The 21,558-nt window shown below is 42.0% G+C and overlaps 2 protein-coding genes across 3 annotated transcripts in view; both read right to left on the bottom strand.

Moving 5' to 3' along the window:
* Positions 1-21,558, bottom strand: part of SCGN (secretagogin, EF-hand calcium binding protein) — a 125,813-nt gene that overhangs the window by 86,694 nt on the left and 17,561 nt on the right. The window contains exon 3 of one of the 2 annotated variants that reach the window (XM_069730897.1): positions 119-211. The exons of the other annotated variant lie outside the window; for it this stretch is intronic. Within the exon in view, the coding sequence (XP_069586998.1) occupies positions 119-211 (93 nt within the window). The remainder of the gene's footprint in view (positions 1-118; positions 212-21,558) is intronic. 2 annotated transcript variants of the gene reach the window in all.
* LOC138642628 (uncharacterized) lies at positions 14,796-16,754 on the bottom strand. The gene is made up of 4 exons (XM_069730900.1): positions 16,692-16,754; positions 16,068-16,290; positions 15,626-15,785; positions 14,796-15,550 (listed from the first exon to the last, which is right to left on the bottom strand). Exons 2-4 carry the CDS (start codon positions 16,099-16,101, stop codon positions 14,968-14,970), a joined length of 777 nt encoding a protein of 258 aa, XP_069587001.1. The 5' UTR covers positions 16,102-16,290; positions 16,692-16,754; the 3' UTR covers positions 14,796-14,967.

Genomic DNA, 21,558 nt, shown 5'->3' with positions numbered 1-21,558 from the left:
TATACATTTAGCTCACATTTGATGGTTTCTTTTATGTCCCTGTATAATAAGAATTCAATACTTGTTTCTTGACTTATACTAATACTACCCGAGGACTGCACAGCTCTTTCACACTTACTTCTTGTATCTGAAGGCGTCCATCTGAAGTGACATCGTATGCAGACATGAATCGGTCCTTCACCTTTTGTACTTTTTCTGCAGTTATTGGATTCTACAATTGAACAAACACATTCATTCTTTAATGGGTGTGCAAGTTTCCAATACCTCCTATGAAGCTCTTTTCTTTCAGAGGTTAAAGTGACTACTGTATATATAAATAAGTAACTTGAATCACATGCCAGTGAGATTATTTATATATGTAGTACAGAATTTTATAAAGGTTACAACCTTGATGGAACTGCAATAACTATAGGTATGACCAAAGAATATATTGCTAAAGCAGATAATCTTTATTTAAGGGTTGTTCTCGACATACAGAGTTGTGTATCTGTAGAGTGTTGACCACTTGAACACCCAAAAGTCTATCGAAAAAGACTCTGAAATGAAATGAAAGTATGTTGTTAGTCAAGCCTTATGCTATTGCCACACACTATACTATATTCTGTTGGGTTTCTTTCCATACCTCTTCTATAGCCAGACGTAAAAGAAATATATTCCTGACAAACACAATATATTTCTATGGGGATCTGTTATCAACATTACTGTTATCATAATTACTCTGATAGTAGTGAAAATCATGACTAGCATGAACATAAGCATAGAGAAGCTCTGCATGATTTAAAGCACCACTCCAATGCTATTTTGTTATTGCAATACTTGAGTGGTGCTTCTAATATGAGGTAATTGACCCTAGTCTTACACTTACCCATCCCCGTGCATACTTTCTATCATTCACCACTGCTCCTGTTAATCTACAGCTGTTTGTGACTAGCTGGACAGCTCCAGTATTTGCGGGAGCAAGCTGGAAGTTACTTTTCAATACAAGTCGATGAGAGCCTTGTTCTAGCTCTCATAGACTTGCATTGAGAGATTGTGAGTGACAGTTACTTCTGACTGACGTTCAGTCAAAAGTTGCAGTCATAAGATGGCGCCACGGGACCAGGGCGATGCTGGAAGAAAGTTTAGACGGCAGGTAAGTATAAGACTACAGTTTCGGACCTTAGGGTAGCACCACTCCAGCACTGAAAAAAACAAAATGCTGGAGTATGCTTTAAAGTAGTTGTCCACCATTGAATACTATTTTAAATCTAAATAAAATAAAGAGACTGCAAAAATTGCCCTAATATCCAAAACACGGAGGACCGTGAGGCAAACAGAAAACTATGTAGAGAGACAAAGGTCCTCCAAGCATAAGTTGTAAAATAACATAATTTTTATTGAATCAAAATGTAAAAAAAAAAATCCATTGAAGGATAGTTGGAGATGAGAGCAGACCATGCAGAAATTGGAAACAGCAAAACACTGGACAAAAGAAATTGATTTAATTTATGTCCGAAAAATAAATGCAGAATAAATCACATCCAACATTGCACATATCTCTAAAGTATATCAAAAATAGATAGCACTAATTCTGCCAGATAAAGTGCATAGTGCAAAAACTATGCTATACAGGAGGATGCAGGACACATGAGTAAATCATAGAACTAGACATTGCTAGGATTTGTCTGGGGCTGAGGTTTGTCTTTGATCACCTCTAATGAAACAAATAATCATGAATAAGATTTAAGTAAATTTATATAAGCATAAATCAAAAGGGGGGATCAGAGAAAAATAGTGCACACCATAGCTCAAGGTATATAAATATAGAAACTTATGTACGGTATATGGGAGCCAAGGACAATCATAATTACCCAGAATTCAAAGAAGATCCAGTGAACCACTTGACGCGTGTTTCGACGTTCCTTTTATCAGACTTTATGTACAAGAAATGCAAAAAGACATTTCTGTAAAGTTACTTCTGACAAGTGTGGCACTCCAGGAGTCCAGTTGCCACAGTGGCATTGCCTCCCTCACAGGAGGTGATGTCATGCTTGGAAGCGAGGAGGGATCCCCTTACCAGGTAAAACCAGCATCCAATACCTTCCTGACTCCAGACCAGAAGGGGGAGCTCTAACACCCTGTTTCAAGGAAGCTTCCCTATAAGTTCTGGTCTGGAGGCGGGGTTAGTCAGTCTAGTGAGAAGTCTGAGTGATGAGAGGAGAAGTGAAAGAAAACCTGGGGAGTGGAGCTGTGACCAAGCTCACCCCATAGTACAGCGCTAGAAGCCAGACGCCGCTGTACGTAGCGGAGGGGTACAATAGTCCCAGCAGAAAATCCGGAGGGCAGGGGATTGCAGGTCTCCTGGCCCAGCAGTCACCCGAAGGCACAGCAGCAGACCAGAGCCCGGAGCCGCCATAAAGGAGCAACACCTGCAATTGGTTCAAGCGGCCTGCAATATGGGCAAGTACTTCAGAACAATAAGGAACAGAAGACTGAGCATAACTTTATATATAAAGAAAAACCTTGCACTCAACTTTATGCTCTTAGTGAATTTTAATGTAGTACCCAAAAAAGTTTCGGTCCAACACACCGGACCTTCATCAGTTACGTACTATGTGAAGAGATACGGGGAGAGACAAAAACAGTGACGAGCGGAGGACTCCGCGTCTATGCATGGCACACACCACCCCCTCCTCTGTTTAAGTGGATGTTAACTCTTGCCTGTCTTCATCTCAGACGCTGCTCTTTCTGTGTGCCCAGAGACACTGTTTTTGTCTCTCCTCGTATCTCCTCACATAGTACGTAACTGATGAAGGTCCGGTGTGTTGGACCGAAACGTTTTTTGGGTACTATATTAAAATTCACTAAGAGCATAAAGTTGAGTGCAAGGTTTTTCTTTATATATACTGTAAGGTGTGGGAACCTACCTTTGCACCACCATCAGTAGTGCACACGTTTCTACCATTTGAGCATAACTTTAGGCAGCAAGGACCTCAGAGGACAACGCAGTAAGGAGACCTCAAAGCCCATCTGGCTTAGCGGATCCTAAGTTTCTTCCAGGCTCCCCGGACCTCCATTGTCATCTGTATCTGGTGCCCCGGCCTGCAGTTCAAACTATGAGTAAACTGTGGAAACTACACCCTGCTGTGTCCTCTGCATTATTGCTTTGCCACCTGCTCTGCACTACGAACACCACCATCACATTTAACACTTTCACTGCCCTGGGGCCTAGCTCTACCCATGGAGAGCTGTACCAACGCTGCTGCGTCACCAACTGCCCCAGTGAACCTGAACCGCAGCGTCGGCCATCCATTGCCGAACACCACGGTTGGCGTCATGAACAATCTCCCCATAAACTTTATTCCCCTTTAATTTCAATTAGCCTTTTATTGGGCGCCCAGGGCCATGGACCGGGTCACCGCTGCCATGCCACATCCCTTTAAGAACCGGCCCGGTACCGAGTATCCCCACAGCCCTGGCAGGCATTCCACAAGCAAAAACACTATCTGACCCTGATTTCAGAAATCCAAAAAGCAGGAGCAGCACACCGTAATCAGTGGAAAAAAGGGAGCTTTTACTTAGCTCATGACAGCGACGTTTCGGTTCAGACAAATAAACCTTTTTCAAGCAGTGTTTCAACGTTGTGCTGCTCCTGCTTTTTGGATTTCTACATGCAAGGTTTGGTCTTTGCCTTTGGGAGCTCTTTGCACCCAGACTCTCTATTATTGCCTGTAGTGCTACTCTGTTTTCCTCTTTTATATTGACTCTGATTTCAGATTTTTATTCTTTGCAAAACCTATGGTGCTGTCTTACTTCTGATTTTAGTGCATTAACAAAGAACAAAATTGTGAAATTCTAATTCAAATGCAACAGTACAGTTCATTAATCAATCACACTGGTTCTGTTTCTAGCACCTCTCTTGTTTCTCTCCTATCAGTTGAATCTCTATATTAGGCCGCGTTCACACATTCAGTATTTGGTCAGTATTTTACATGAGTGTCTGTAAGCCAAAACCAAGAGTGGGTGATAAATATAGAAGTGGTGACGTGTTTCTATTTTACTTTTCCTCTGTTCCACTCCTGATTTTGGCTTACAAATACTGAGGTAAATAATGACCAAATACTGAACGTGTGATCATGGTCTCATTCACAGTCTATTACTCTCATCTCCTATAGTGCTGCAGTTTTTTTAACATATTACTTTCTCGAATATTTGTCCATTGTTTTAGGGCAGTCTCTTTCTATTTTTTATTGCTATCTCTTTGATGTCCTCACAATATCTTAAATTTAATAGCTACAGCGCCCAAATAAAATGGGAATATGACATGCTTTACGTAAACCATGTCTCATATCATGTCGGGTTTAGGAAGGAGAAATGAAAAGTCGGCAATTGAATTACCGGCTTTTCTGCTATATCGCGCTGAAGTAAATATAAATATACTAGCTATTGAACCCGTTCTACGCCCGGGTGGCGAGCATTTATATTGGTATATGGTCTCCATCCTGGTATGTGCTGCTCCATTCTGCGCCCCCATCCTGTCATGTGCTACTCCATCCTGCGCCCCCATCCTGTCATGTGCTGCTCCATCCTGCGTGCCCATCCTGTCATGTGCTGCACCCATCCTGCGCCCCCATTCTGTCATGTGCTGCTCCCATTGTGCGCCCCCATTGTGACATGTGCTGCTCCCATCCTGCGCCCCCATTCTGACATGTGCTGCACCCATCCTGCACCTCCATTCTGACATGTGCTGCACCCATCCTGCTCCTCCATTCTGACATGTGCTCCATCCATCCTGCGCCTCCATTCTGTCATTTGCTGCTCCCATCCTGCTCCCCTATCCTGTCATGTGCTGCTCCCATCCTGCGCCCCCATTCTGTCATGTGCTGCTTCCATCCTGCACCCCCGTTCTGTCATGTGCTGCTGCCATCATGCTCCCCCATTCTGTCATATGCTGCTCCCATGCTGCACCCCCGTTCTGTAATTTGCTGCTCCCATCCATATGCCCCATACGCTGTTCCATAAAGGTTTATGGCCCCCATAAGATGCTCCATAGTATATGCCCCGTATGCTGCTCCATAAAGGTTTATGGCCCCCATAAGATGCTCCATATTATATGCCCCTGTACACTGCTCCATAAAGGTTTATGGCCCCCATAAGATGCTCCATATTATATGCCCCGTACACTGCTCCATAAAGGTTAATGGCCTCCATAAGATGCTCCATAGTATATGTTCCGTACACTGCTCCATAAAGGTTTATGACCCCCATAAGATGCTCCATAGTATATGCCCCGTATGCTGCTGCGATATATAACAAAAAAAAACATACTCACCTATCGTCGCTGGGCGCCGAGTGCTGGGGGGCCTGAGCAGGCGGGGACACCGGCGCGCTGTGGGGTCAGGTGCCGGAGTCGCCGCTAGCTCAGGCCCCCGACACTTGCTATAGTCACCTGGCCCTGATCCAGCGCTGCGTGCCGCTCTGTGTTCCGGGTCCTCTGGCTGTGACTGTTCAGTCAGAGGGTGGCGCGCATTAAGCGCGTCATCGCGCCCTCTGAACTGTGAACGTCACAGGCAGAGGACCCGGAGGACAGAGCGGCGGGCAGCGCTGAAACGGGACAGGTGAATATAGCTCATACTCACCCTCCTGGCGCGTCCCTGCTATCCGTTGGAGATCGCGGTGTGCGTTCAGTGCTTACGCATACCGCGATCTCCTGGGAGCATCACTCTGTGGGGTCCAGACTGCGCCGGCACTTGCGCTTGCGCATGCGCAGTCTATAAAGGCTTCGGACAGAGTGATACTCCCAGCCTTATATTATAGATGGAGATTTCCCATTGACTTGCATTGGGTTTCGCGAAACCCGACTCGACCTCAAAAAAGGAAAAGTCGCTCAACCCTATTGGCTACACTATACTATGTGATGAGATAGTTGCAAGGCTTTATGGGTAAGCCTGTGAGGGTTTTTTTTGGCGATTTGTGCAAATTGAATTGCATATTGTTCTAATTTGCCCAGACCTTTCATAACATTTGACTCAAATCCAATACGCATCGAATTAGTTCGATTATCTCTACCGACTACCTGTAACCACCTTTGGTGAGAATTTAGGATTTTACTGCACACTATGATCTTATTTCACACTGACAATTGTATACAATGTGTGATCTGTTTTGATTTTTATTATTGCTTTCTTGTTTAATTTGAAACAAGCTGAACATATATGTTCTACGCATACATAGCAAATATATAAGAAAAATATAGACAAGGGGGATGTTAATATATGTGTCCTATTTGACACCTGTGAAGAAGTAGTGTAAAAACTGTCAAGACATATTCCAAAACGCAGACCTATCATCAACGCTGATGTCCTGTTTTAATGCACTGCAGTAGGTGACATTGATTGACAATAAGAATCAATGACTTTCAGTTGACTGAGTCACTCTGTGTGACTGCAGACTAATGAATTCCCCACTAAATGTACTGTGAGCTTCAGGGATTCGTGAGTTTCTGACCGGGGATGTATGAGTTATACATACTTCCAGCTACAGCTCTTGTAAGGAGTGAGGCTGGCCCTCTAGTCAGCCACAACCACTGGACGGCCACATCACTAGTCGGGGCGCAGCCTCGCTCAATACAAGCGTATAACTCATACATACCCTCCGGTTATGGGTCAGAAACCAGCGAATCCCCACAGCGGACAGAGCTTGACATAAAGTGACTGCAGACTGCAGACTTATCCATTTGAACTGGACAACCCCTTTAAAGCCTATTAGGACACACACCTGTGTCTTAGTATTGAGACTCTAGACTTCTGTTTGCTGTGCTTCATCCCGTGTATGCTATGATTCAACTTGCTTCCATTCCTGATGGTTTACACTTAATCTGTCCTGCTCCTCCTGATATTCCTGAGTGTGTACCAAAATCCTTGTTTCCCACATGCCTTCCTGCTTACCACTATAATGCCCGGTGACTGTGTATCGACCCAGACCTGAGGCTTAGAGGATCCATCTCACTAGGTGAGCCTAACAGATACCAGGAAGGTCTAATCCAAAGAATAACTGAATATTTATTTATTTAATTTACTCACTCATATAGCACCATTATCTCCACAGCTCTTTAAAGACATCATTACATCATTAATGTCCCCGTTGGGGCTCACAATCTAAATTCCCTATCAGTATGCCTCTGGAGACTGGGAGGAAACCGGATTACTGGGAGGAACCACACGCAAACCTAGGGAAGACATATAAACTCCTTGCAGATGGTGTCCTTGGAGGCATTTGAACCCAGGACCCCATCACTGTAAGGCTGTAGTGCTAACCACTGAGTCACTGTGCTGCCCTGAATATTAATATATTGCCAGTGCCTACATTACATGGCAACCAGGTTTTACTTTGAAATGCTGCTGGCGAGGGACTATGCCTTGTGTCTGACCAGCAAATGTTTGATTCCTGCTGCCCATAGTTCCGGCAGCATGAATTTAATGACAGGCGCTCTTTAACCCTGCTGTTCTGTTGGTCAAAAATGACCGACTTTGAACTTCAATATTCTTTAAAATATTCAAGATGCGGCTCTGAAACCCGTGGCCGACCGACCCATCCTCATTTAAGTCAATCAACCACAAGTTTCAGAACCGCATCTTGAACACCCCAAAAAATACCAAAGTTCAAAATAGGTCTCCCCAGACCGAACAGAACAGCAGGGTTAAAGAACTGTATGAAACTTACAAGAATTACATAAAGTTGTGATTGATTGGTCCAATCCTTTGAGCGTTGTATGAAAAATGGTATAACTCCCAAATAGCAAGAGTCACGGTTGTCCATGCAATCAGATCTGAAACACCACTGTTGTTTCATAAGGCGGGAAAGTACCGTATTCATTACTTGTTCCATTCTCTGTATGCAGATATTGTTGAATGCAGAAAATATCTAAGAATAGACCTTTTAAAATTCTTAAAAATGCACTCCCATCAAAATGTATATCCTCTTAATACAACTCTGGCAAAAATTATGAGACCACCACATCAAAACCCTGTCATGTGCAGCCCAATCTCCAGACCTGAACCCTCATTGAAAACCTCTGGAATGTAATCACGAGGATGATGGATAGTCACAAGCCATCAAACAAAGAAGAACTGCTTACATTTTTGAGCCAGAACAAGTGTGAAAGACTGGTGGAAAGCATGCCAAGACGCATGAAAGCTGTGATTAAAAATCATGGTTATTCCACAAAATATTGATTTCTGAACTCTTCCTGAGTTAAAACATTAGTATTGTTGTTTCTAAATGATTATGAACTTGTTTTCTTTGCATTGTTTGAGGTCTGAAAGAACTGTTTTTTTTTTTTTTTTAATTTTGACCATTTTTCTTTTCAGAAAAAAAAATACAAAATGTATTGCTTGGAAATTCGGAGACATGTTGTCAGTAGTTTATAAAATAAAAGAAAAATGTACATTTTACTCAAAAATATACCTATAAAGAGAAAAATCAGACAAACTGAACTTCTTGCACTGGTCTCTTAATTTTTGCCAGAGCTGTATATTGCAGTCATCATATTACAAAGCAACTGTGTACTTACAGTTGCTCATTTTGCCTTTCAACCCAGTTAAATCTTGTGTTTCCCATTAGGTCTGTGACATCACATGATTAAAAACTGACCAGCTGAATCCTTCAAATCTCTATGTAGAAACGGGAGGGTGTCAATTTTGCCTGTATGACTCATCAGTTACTGCAAAAGTCATTGGCAGGGGGAGGGCAGAGCAGCTGGATCAGGAGTTGAAGAGGGGAATGATAAATGCAGGGGTAAGAGACTTCTTGTTTCTACATAGGAGCAGAGAAAACAGAAGAATTAACTGGACAGAAAGGCAAATTGAGCAATTGTAAGTACACAGTGCTATATAATGTGATGATAGCAATATTTTAAGAAGATGAAAACTTTGATGGGAGTGCTTCTTTAATGAGCTAATTGAACTAGCAGTTAAGTTAAAATTGATCCTGAATTCTCTAAGGTTGCAGTCACACTAGCAGTGTTTGGTCAGTATTTTACATCAGTATTTGTAAGAGGAAAAGTATAATAGAAACATATGCACCACTTCTGCATTTATCACCCACTCCTGGTTTTGGCTTACAAATACTGATGTAAAATACTGACCAAATACTGCTAGTGTGACGGCAGCCTAAGGGTATGTGCACACGTTCAGGTTTTTTCGCGATAAAAACTCATTAAAAACGCATACATTATGCATTCTATCATTTAGAATGCATTCTGCAATTTTTGTGCACATGATGCTTTTTTTTTACCGTGAAAAAAACGCATCATGGTAAAAAAGCAGCATGTTCATTAACTTTGCAGTTTTTTTGCGTTTTTCCCGCTATTCCCGCTATGCATTTGGAAAAAACGCAAGAAAAAATGCATCAAAAACGCATAAAAAAAGTGCAAAAAAACACATCAAAACCGCAAAAGAAATGCATGCGGATTTCTGGCAGAAATGTCAGGTTTTTGTCAGGAAAATTTCTGCCAGAAATCCTGACGTGTGCACATAGCCTAATAGTCTATTCTTGCAATATTTTCAGCTCTCCTTGAAAGAGGTAAAACAAACAGTTCACTAAAGGTACCTTCACACTGAACAACTTTCCAACGATCACGACCAGCGATACGACCTGGCCGTGATCGTTGGTAAGTCGTTGTGTGGTCGCTGGGGAGCTGTCACACAGACAGCTCTCTCCAGCGACCAATGATCAGGGGAACAACTTCGGCATCGTTGAAACTGTCTTCAACGATGCCCTAGTCCCCTTGCAGCACCCGGGTAACCAGGGTAAACATCGGGTTACTAAGTGCAGGGCCGCGCTTAGTAACCCGATATTAACCCTGGTTACCATTGTAAAAGTAAAAAAAAAAAAACACTACATACTCACATTCTGATATCTGTGACCCCCGCCGACGTCCACAGGGTTAAAACTGCTTTCGGCAGGAGCGCTGCACGTGCACGTGCTGCTGCCAAGAGCTTCCCTGCACTGTGTCAGCGCCGGCAGTAACAGCGGTGACGTCACCGCTGTACTCTGCTTTACAGCTGGCGCTGACACAGTGGACGCCGGGGGACGTGACAGACATCAGAATGTGAGTATGTACTGTTTTTTTTTTTACTTTTACAATGGTAACCAGGGTAAATATCGGGTTACTAAGTGCGGCCCTGCGCTTAGTAACCCGATATTTACCCTGGTTACAAGTGAACACAAGTGACAGCGGGTGATTAGCGACCAAAAAATGGTCCTGATCATTCCCCAACGACCAACGATCTCCCAGCAGGGGCCTGATCGTTGGTCGCTGTCACACATAACGAGATCATTAGCGGGATCATTGCTACATCACCAAAAGCGTGACGTTGCAACGATATCGTTAACGATATCGTTATGTGTGACGGTACCTTAAGTTTGAGCACCCTTGGAGATTTGAATGCTCTGATAACTTTGACCAAGGTTTGAGACCTTAATTAGCATGTTAGGTTTATGGCTTGTTCACTATCGTCACTATGAAAGGCCAAGTGATGCAAAAAACAGCAGCCATGGGTTCTTCTAAACACCTTCATAGCACTTTGAAAATGAAAATGGTGGAGGCCCACACAGCAGGAGAAGGCTATAAGAAGATAGCAAAGCGTTTTCAAATTGACCTTTCCTCAGTTCGAAAGGAAATTAAGAAATGGCAGTTAACAGGAATAGTGGAGGTCAAGATAAGTCCTGAAAAACCAAGCAAAATTTCAGTCAGCTGCTCATAGGATTGCTGAAGAGGCAAATTAGAACTCCCACTTGACTGCAAAGGATCTTCAGAAAAATTTAGCAGACTCTAGAATTGTGGTACATTGTCCTACTGTTCCGAGACACCTGAATAAATATGGCCATCATGAAAGAGTCATCAGAAGAAAACCTCTCCTTCACCCTCACCATAAAATTCAGCATCAGAAGTATGCAAAAGAACATCTAAATAAGCCTGGTGCACAAGTCCTGTGATGTGATGAGCTTAAAATAGAACTCTTTGGCCACAATGATCCGTGGTATGTGTGGAGAAAAAAGGGGACAGAATTTCAGGAAAAGAACATCATGACAACAATTAAACATAGGGGTGGATCTATCATGCTTTTTTTCATAGAAATGGCATGGGGAACATTTCACGAGAAAGAATTTTAAGAAATTCTTGATGCAAACAACACCATTTGTCAAAATCTGAAGTTGAAAAGAGGAAGGCTTTTACAAATGGATAATGATCCTAAACACACATCAAAATCTACAATAGACTACCTCAAAAGGTGCAAGTTGAAGGTTTTACAATGGCCCTCACAATTCCCTGATCCGAACTTCATGGAAAATCTGTGGCTAGACTTCAAAATAGCAGTGCATGCAAGACGACCCAGGAATCTCACAGAACTGGAAGAATTATCCAAGGAAGAATGGATGAAAATCCCTCAAACAAGAATTGAAGGACTTTTGTCTGACTACAGAAAGCATTTATAAGCTGTGATACTTACAAAGGGGGTGCTACTAGGTACTAACCATACAGGGTACCAAAGCTTTTGCATATGCTAATTTTTAAGATGTAAAAGATGACAATATTTTGATCTTTAACTTTAGGCCTTTTAGAGATCATTTCATCTTCAACTTGGTTAACTGTTCACAATAACAGTACATTTGACAAGGGATGCCCAAACTTTTACATGCCACTGTAGGTGTTTCATTATCTAAGTCTACCATAAAAAGAAGATATCATGAGAACAAATACAGAAGGTTCACCACAAGCTGCAAACTATTAATCAGACTTAAAAAGCAGAAAGGCCAGATTAGCCTTTGCCCCCCAAAAATCTAAAGAAACCAGACCAGCTCTGGATAATTAATTGGACAGAGGAAACAAATATCAACCTGTACCAGAAAGTTGGGAAGAAGAGAGTATGGAGAAGGTTTGGAATGGCTCATGATCGTAAGCACACCACATCCTCTGAAAAACATGGTGGATGCAGGTGATGACATGGGCATGCATGGCTTCCAATGGCTCTGGGTCAATAGTGCGTATCGATGATGTGACTGAACACAGAAGCTGGAGGATGATTTCTGAAGTGTAAAGAGCGATACTTTCAGCTCATATTCAACCAGATGTAGCAAGTTTGATTGTACAGTGCTTCACAACTGTGAAAGCAAATCAGGAGAAAGACGTTGAATGTTCTGCAATAACCGAATCAATCACGAGATCTCCACCCCATTGAGCAGTATTTCAAATGCTTAAGCCAAAACTTAAGGCAGAGAGACCTACAAACCACCAACAACTGAACTCAGCTGCAGTGAGGGACCACCAAAGCATCACAAAGGAGGAACTTCAGCGTTTGGTGACTTCCATGGCTTTCAGACTTCAGGCATTAAAGCCATTATCATCAACATTAATAGAAATAAACAACTGAAATAGATCACTCTTTTTGTAATGGCTGTATATATTATACTAGATTGTGGCCCGATTCTAACGCATCGGGTATTCTAGAATATGCATGTCCCCGTAGTATATGGACAATGATGATTCCAGAATTCGCGGCAGACTGTGCCCGTCGCTGATTGGTCGAGGCAACCTTTATGACATCATCGTCACCATGGCAACCATTATGACATCATCGTCGCTGTGCCCGTTGCTGATTGGTCGAGGTCTGGCGGCCTCGACCAATCAGAGATGCGGGATTTCCAGGACAGACAGACAGACAGACAGACAGACGGAAAAACCCTTAGACAATTATATATATAGATGAGTTTCACTTTTTGTATTGAAGAACTGAAATAAATTAACTTTTTGATGATATTCTAATTTAGTGAGAAGACATAAAAAAAATTGGTGTCTCCTCAATTGTGCTGACCCACAAATTAAATTTAGAACGTCGTTTAATGTATGTGGTGAGTGACATAATGCTAAATTTGAAAAAAAAAAAATTACGGTAAGTTTTTTAGGGAGCAAAATAACCTATTAATTAAATTTAGTTTTTTGTGCTGTGTATTTGAAAAATGCACAATGTTTCTTTCATACTACAATCTGTATAAGGCTAGGTTCACATTGCGTCAAGTACATGGCGTTAAACGGATGCGTTAAATGCATGTACAGAAACGGAGCAAAAATATGTGAAATTCGTCGTCACGGTAACGCTAGCGTTAACGCATGTGATCGCGTTTTTTCATTTTGATGTCCGTTTACGAAGTATCCGTTTGTCTGCGTTTGTCACTGTCAATAAAGTTGTTCTTTTTTTTTTTTTTTTACCTTTTGTCATTGTCGGGTGTGGGCACAGACTCATTCTCCATTTTGAAAGCATTGAGTGAACTTCTGCTAGCAAGATGTTTGTGTCTGAGCTCGTCAGATTTCGCTTGATGCGGTTGCGACTTCGGCAGAGAAAGCGTAGTTCGCAAAGGAGATATTGGATCCACGAAGTGAATTTCTTGCGGAGTACATATGGTGCCTTTCACACCCTGTATGTGCAGCTTCGGGATCATCCCTTCAAATTCCAACGCTATCTACGGATGTCCATTGAGACCTTTGATGTTCTGCTCACACATGTGAAGGATGAGATACATCATCATCGCAGCACTTTTCGTGAAAGCATCAGTGCGGAGCAACGTTTAGTAGTGACTGTGAGGTAATTATACATTTTTTTTTATCATTCTATTGACACAGACTAGATCTCGGTATCGTGTTGCCTAACGTTCATTTAGCAATTGTATATTCTATTGTAAAATAGCCTTTAGATGATCATTAAAATCCTAATTTTTTTTGTTTTTGTTTTTGAATGTCGACAGATATCTGGCTACCGGAGAAACTTTTGCGTCACTGCATTACCAGTTTCGACTTGGGAAGTCAACAATTTGTCAACTGGTTCGGGAAACTTGTGATGCCATTTGGAACAACTTGCAACCACTTGTGCTACCAACACCAACATCAGAAATGTGGCTAGCGATTTCCCAACAGTTCGAGGATGTGGCTAATTTCCCCAATTGTATTGGTGCCGTGGACGGAAAGCACATTCTGATTCAGAAACCCGCCCATAGTGGTTCCCTCTACTATAACTATAAGAAATACTTTTCTATAGTATTGATGGCGATTGCGGATGCCAGGTACCGTTTTGTTGCTGTGGATATTGGAGCTTATGGCCGGACTAACAATTCCAGAGTATTCAGAGACTCCAACATGGGCCAATGTTTGTACAGCCAAAGTTTAAATATACCGTCATCACGGCCTCTTCCGGGGACCGAAGGCCCAAGTTTGCCCTATGTTTTAGTTGGTGATGAGGCCTTCCAACTAGGACAAAATCTCCTCAAGCCGTACTCAAGCCGTAGTCTAGACTCCAGCAGGCGCATTTTTAATTATCGCTTGAGCCGGGCTAGACGTTATGTGGAGTGTGCCTTTGGGATTTTGACATTAAAATGGCATATTTTACTAACCTGCATGCAACTGCAACCAGACAATGTGGACCGTGTTGTGAAGGCGTGCATCTGTCTACATAATTTTGTGGCGAGACATGAACCCCAGTTGGTAGACCCCAATGATTGTGAGTCGAACCTCAGTAGCATTGAATCGACTGCAGTTCGTTCTGCATCACAAATAATGAGGATTCGTGATCAATTTGCACACTATTTCACACATGAAGGCCAGGTTCCATGGCAAGACAGACACGTGTGAAAATAATTTAAAGTCTTCCTGATGTCGTGTAAAAAGTTACGTAGTGTAAAAAGTTATGTTGTTTAACCTGATGTCGTGTAAAAAGTTACCTTATGTCGTGTAAAAAGTAAAAGTTAAAGTCATACAAGAATCTGAACTTTGAAACAGTTTACTAAATGTTTTTGTATTTTTCCAACAAACTGTTGGTACATGATATCCCATAGGGATGAAAAAAAAAAAGGAAAATAGAACTTAACAACAAAAAACCCCCCCAAAAAAAAAATTGCAACGCGGTAATTGCACCTGGCTGGGGACAGTGAACGGTACTAAAGACTTTGGTACTGCACGGGAGTATTGTCTGCCCAACTATATGATAGACTCCTACATTGTCTTTCAGGTTCCACGCTCATTTCACCCCGGCCTCTATATTGAGGGTTGTAGGCCGGCATGTCCAGTCTTCTTCTTCCCGATGGAGCGGGTTCCTGGGGGCCCACAAATTCCTCTAGAAGCTCGTTCAGTCTTTGTCGAAACATAAGGTTTCTATGTGCTGGGATATTTTGTGCTACAGGCACATAGGATAAGAAAAGTAGCTTCCACTCATTAGCAGAGTATACAGACTCGCGTGCTTGCAGCTCGGTAATTTCTCGTCTCAGGTCTTTGAGCTCACTGCGACACATGTCCTCTACCCGTTGGAGTCCATCCACGATAATTGCATCTGCTTCATCTTTTTGAGATGCTCGCTTGCGTCCACGCTGTGATTGCAACCGGGCACTCACACCTGCAGCAACAGTGCTTCTATCCGCAGATCGTGGCTCGCTGATGCCAGACACATCTTCAGGTTGCGTTGGTTCCACTGGAGAAGGCTCAAGTTCCTCTGCTGGTCTAGGAGCAGCGGTACTGCATATCGTGCTGTAACCCAAAAACAAAAATTAATTATTTTCCTTTAAACAATTTAGTCTCGCACACAGACCTTTTTGTACTTACGAGCGCTGAGACACTGTTTTCTGAAGAAAGAGCAGTTGGTCATAATGCACATACGGTATCACCCGTTTGCCACTTGATCCGCTTGGTGCATTCTGACTGTTCCGGTAGTCACGGACAAAGCGATCGCGGATGGACCTCCAACGGGTATGGACAGCATCGGCTTTAAATTTAAAAAAAAAAAATATATAAAAATAGTAGATAGATAGTTTTAAGATATAGGAAAAATTGTTCATAGTTTGCTACGATAGTTGATATATAAATAGTAGATAGATAGTTGTTAGATAAGAAATAGTTTAGAAATAGTGTATAGATAGATAGATATATAGTGTACAGATAGTTGATAATTGAGAGATAGATAGCAGACAACAAGTGGATAGGTTGATAGGATAGAATTTTTATTTTTTTTTTAAACATTTTCAGATGTTACGTCACCAATATTTACCAATTTTTTTCTTTGAGGTTGTCGACTTCTCCATGTATCGGGGATCAAAGTGACAGATTATTTGATCCCACAACTTCCGGTTCTTAACGATGTCATGGTGGGAGCTGTCGCTCTGGTCCCATATGGAGGGGTTGGCTTCCACAAGGTTAATAAGTGTCTCATTGTGGATAGTCAATGGCTCTTCGTCAACGACAATCCTTTTTTTTTTAGTCGCTGACTTGGACTATGTAAACACAAAACGTTATTGTTGATAGTGTCAATTTCACTGGATGGCCATATTCATATATACAGAGATAGATAGATACATAGATATAGCAATAGATAGATATATAGATAGATAGATAGATAGATAGATAGATATTGATAGATATATAGATAGATAGATACATAGATATTGATAGATAGATAGATAGATACATAGATATAGATAGATAGATATAGATAGATAGATACATAGATATAGATAGATAGATAGATAGATACATAGATATTGATAGATAGATATATAGATAGACAAATAGATGGAGCGATAGATAGTTGATAGTTTATAGGTATAGTAGATAGAAAGTGAATAGATAGATTGTTGGTAAATATTGGATAGAATATTTCTAGTTTTATATTTACCTCTGGCAGTTGTGGCGACGACAGACGTCTAGGGACCTTTTTTCTTTTTTGTCCTCCGTGTGCCACAACCTATTGTGTATGTAAAATGTAAAAAAAAATATTTTAACATTAAATAATGTTAACATTCATTGGATCAATAAATTTATGCCTGAAAAATTCAACATGTGTGCTATGTACCTTTGTTGTTTTAGCGTGTTTTTTGGGGGGAGGTCTAGCAGCCTCGGGCTCAGAAGACTCCTATTCACAATAAAACAATAAACAGGATTGTTATGCCTAGCTCAATACAATGGAGATTCACACAACATGGTTTTTTAACCCCTTTCTGACATCGGACGTACTATCCCGTCCATGTGGGGTGGGCCCCTATGACCATGGACGGGATAGTACGTCCAGCGCGATCGGCGGCGCTCACGGGGGGAGCGCCGCCGATCGCGGCCGGGTGTCAGCTGCCTATCGCAGCTGACATCCGGCACTATGTGCCAGGAGCGGTCACGGACCGCCCCCGGCACATTAACCCCTGGCACACCGCGATCAAAGATGATCGCGATGTGCCGGCGGTGCAGGGAAGCACCGCGCAGGGAGGGGGCTCCCTGCGGGCTTCCCTGAGCCCCCCGCAGCAACGCGATGTGATCGCGTTGCTGCGAGGGTCTCACCTCCCTCCCTGCACCTTCCATCCCCGGATCCAAGATGGCCGCGGATCCGGGTCCTGCAGGGAGGGAGGTGGCTTCACAGAGCATGCTCAGAGCAGGCACTGTGAAGGCTGCAGCGCTGCATGTCAGATCAGTGATCTGACAGAGTGCTGTGCACACTGTCAGATCACTGATCTGTGATGTCCCCCCCTGGGACAAAGTAAAAAAGTAAAAAAATAAAAATTTTCAAATGTGTAAAAAAAATTAAAAAAAATATTCCAAAATAATGAAAAAAAAAAAAAATATTATTCCCATAAATACATTTCTTTATCTAAATAAAAAAAAAAACAATAAAAGTACACATATTTAGTATCGCCGCGTCCGTAACGGCCCGACCTATAAAACTGGCCCACTAGTTAACCCCTTCAGTAAACACCGTAAGAAAAAAAAAAAAAAAACGAGGCAAAAAACAACGCTTTATTATCATACCGCCGAACAATAAGTGGAATAACACGCGATCAAAAAGACAGATATAAATAACCATGGTACCACTGAAAACGTCATCTTGTCCCGCAAAAAACGAGCCACCATACAGCATCATCAGCAAAAAAATAAAAAAGTTATAGTCCTGAGAATAAAGCGATGCCAAAATAATTATTTTTTCTATAAAATAGTTTTTATCGTATAAAAGCGCCAAAACATAAAAAAATGATATAAATGAGGTGTCGCTGTAATCGTACTGACCCGAAGAATGAAACTGCTTTATCAATTTTACCAAACGCGGAACGGTATAAACGCCTCCCCCAAAAGAAATTCATGAATAGCTGGTTTTTGGTCATTCTGCCTCACAAAAATCGGAATAAAAAGCGATCAAAAAATGTCACGTGCCCGAAAATGTTACCAATAAAAACGTCAACTCGTCCCGCAAAAAACAAGACCTCACATGACTCTGTGTACCAAAATATGGAAAAATTATAGCTCTCAAAATGTGGTAACGCAAAAAATATTTTTTGCAATAAAAAGCGTCTTTCAGTGTGTGACGGCTGCCAATCATAAAAATCCGCTAAAAAACCCGCTATAAAAGTAAATCAAACCCCCCTTCATCACCCCCTTAGTTAGGAAAAATTAAAAAAATGTATTTATTTCCATTTTCCCATTAGGGCTAGGGTTAGAGTTAGGGCTAGGGTTAGGGCTAGGGTTAGGGCTAGGGTTAGGGCTAGGGCTAGGGTTAGGGTTAGGGTTAGGGCTAGGGTTAGGGCTAGGGTTAGGGTTGGGGCTAGGGTTAGGGCTAGGGTTAGGGTTAGGGCTAGGGTTAGGGCTAGGGTTAGGGTTAGGGCTAGGGTTAGGGCTAGGGTTAGGGCTAGGGCTACAGTTTGGGTTGGGGCTAAAGTTACAGTTAGGGTTTAGATTACATTTACGGTTGGGAATAGGGTTGGGATTAGGGTTAGGGGTGTGTCTGGGTTAGAGGTGTGGTTAGGGTTACTGTTGGAATTAGGGTTAGGGATGTGTTTGGATTAGGGTTTCAGTTATAATTGGGGGGTTTCCACTGTTTAGGCACATCAGGAGCTCTCCAAACGTGACATGGCATCCGATCTCAATTCCAGCCAATTCTGCGTTGAAAAAGTAAAACAGTGCTTCTTCCCTTCCGAGCACTCCCGTGTGCCCAAACAGGGGTTTACCCCAACATATGGGGTATCAGCGTACTCAGGACAAATAGGACAACAACTTTTGGGGTCCAATTTCTCCTGTTACCCTTGGGAAAATACAAAACTCGGGGCTGAAACATATTTTTTGTGGGAAAAAAAAAGATTTTTTATTTTCACGGCTCTGCGTTATAAACTGTAGTGAAACACTTGGGGGTTCAAAGTTCTCACAACACATCTAGATTAGTTCCCAGGGGGGTCTAGTTTCCAATATGGGGTCACTTGTGGGGGGTTTCTACTGTTTAGGTACATTAGGGGTTCTGCAAACGCAATGTGACGTCTGCAGATCATTCCATCTAAGTCTGCATTCCAAATGGCGCTCCTTCCCTTCCGAGCTCTGCCATGCGCTCAAACGGTGGTTTCCCCCAACATACGGGGTATCAGCGTACTCAGGACAAATTGGACAACATCTTTTGGGGTCGAATTTCTCCTCTTACCCTCGGGAAAATACAAAACTGGGGGCTAAAAAATAATTTTGGGGGGAAAGATTTTTTTTTTTAATTTTCACGGCTCTGCGTTACAAACTGTAGTGAAACACTTGGGGGTTCAAAGCTATCACAACACATCTAGATGAGTTCCTTAGGGGGTCTAGTTTCCAAAATGGTGTCACTTGTGGGAGGTTTCTACTGTTTAGGTACATTAGGGGCTCTGCAAATGCAATGTGACACCTGCAGACCATTCCATCTAAGTCCTCATTCCAAATGGAGCTCCTTCCCTTCCGAGCCCTCCCATACGCCCAAACAGTGGTTCCCCCCCACATATGGGGTATCAGCGCACTCAGGACAAATTGGACAACAAATTGTGGGGTCGAATTTCTCCTGTTACCCTCGGGAAAATACAAAACTGGGGGCTAAAAAATAATTTTTGTGGGAAAAAATTTTTGTTTTATTTTTACGGCTCTCCATTATAAACTTCTGTGAAGCCCTTGGTGGGTCAAAGCGCTCAGCACACATCTAGATAAGTTCCTAAGGGGGTCTACTTTCCAAAATGGTGTCACTTGTGGGGGGTTTCTACTGTTTAGGTACATTAGGGGCTCTGCAAACGCAATGTGACACCTGCAGACCATTCCATCTAAGTCTGCATTCAAATGGCACTCCTTCCCTTCCGAGCTCTCCCATCCGCCCAAACAGTGGTTTACCCCCACATATGGGGTATCAGCGTACTTAGGACAAATTGTACAACAACTTTTGGGGTCCAATTTCTTCTCTTACCCTTGGGAAAATAAAAAATTGGGGGCGAAAAGATAATTTTTGTGAAAAAATATGATTTTTTATTTTTACGGTTCTACATTATAAACGTCTGTGAAGCACTTGGTGGGTCAAAGTGCTCACCACACCTCTAGATAAGTTCCTTAGGGGGTCTACTTTCCAAAATGGTGTCACTTGTGGGGGGTTTCAATGTTTAGCCACATCAGGGGCTCTCCAAACGAAACATGGCATCCCATCTCAATTCCAGTCAATTTTGCATTGAAAAGTCAAATGGCACTCCTTCGCTTCCGAGCTCTGCCATGCGCCCAAACAGTGGTTTACCCCCACATGTGGGGTATTGGCATACTCAGGACAAATTGTACAACAATGTTTGTGGTCCATTTTCTCCTGTTACCCTTGGTAAAATAAAACAAATTGGAGCTGAATTAAATTTTTTGTGAAAAAAAGTTAAATGTTCATTTTTATTTAAACATTCAAAAAATTCCTGTGAAGCACCAGAAGGGTTAATAAACTTCTTGAATATGGTTTTGAGCACCTTGAGGGGTGTAGTTTTTAGAATGGTGTCACACTTGGGTATTTTCTATCATATAGACCCCTCAAAATGACTTCAAATGAGATGTGGTCCCTAAAATAAAATGGTGTTGTAGAAATGAGAAATTGCTGGTCAACTTTTAACCCTTATAACTCCCTAACAAAAAAAAATTTTGGTTCCAAAATTGTGCTGATGTAAAGTAGACATGTGGGAAATGTTACTTATTAAGTATTTTGTGTGACAGATCTCTGTGATTTAATTGCATAAAAATTCAAAGTTGGAAAATTGCGAAATTTTCATAATTTTCGCCAAATTTCCATTTTTTTCACAAATAAACGCAGGTACTATCAAAGAATTTTTACCATTGTCATGAAGTACAATATGTCACGAGAAAACAATGTCAGAATCACCATGATCCATTGAAGCGTTCCAGAGTTATAACCTCATAAAGGGACAGTGGTCAGAATTGTAAAAATTGGCCCGGTCATTAACGTGCAAACCACCCTTGGGGGTAAAGGGGTTAAGGAACTTATCTAGATGTGTGGTGAGCACTTTGCATTATAAACTTCTGTGAAGCACTAGTTCGGTCAGAGTCGTAAAAAGGGGGTAAAGGGGTTAAAGTGCAAGCCTACCGACTCAGAAGAAAAAATCGCAGACACGCTGCTGCTGCTGCTGACATCTGTATCCGACATCTGTGTGCAACAAAGCAATACATTTTTAGTACACACACATCCGACGGACATTACAAACTCCCATGATGTATACTGAGATATATATATAGAAATGTACTTACAT

Source organism: Ranitomeya imitator, chromosome 6 (assembly GCF_032444005.1).
Source record: "Ranitomeya imitator isolate aRanImi1 chromosome 6, aRanImi1.pri, whole genome shotgun sequence".
Taxonomy (NCBI): Eukaryota; Metazoa; Chordata; class Amphibia; order Anura; family Dendrobatidae; genus Ranitomeya; species Ranitomeya imitator.
The sequence above is the reverse complement of the archived record's forward strand: the minus strand, read 5'-3'. Positions and strand labels throughout refer to the sequence as shown.

Excerpts from the sequence above, each read along its gene's own strand:
- LOC138642628 (XM_069730900.1), bottom strand. The coding sequence starts at position 16,101 with ATGGAGAAGTCGACAACCTCAAAGAAAAAAATTG. Across the intron at positions 15,786-16,067 it reads AACCTCAAAGAAAAAAATTG|CCGATGCTGTCCATACCCGT; the intron begins GTAAATATTGGT and ends TTAAATTTAAAG. Across the intron at positions 15,551-15,625 it reads AAAACAGTGTCTCAGCGCTC|CACGATATGCAGTACCGCTG; the intron begins GTAAGTACAAAA and ends TTTGGGTTACAG.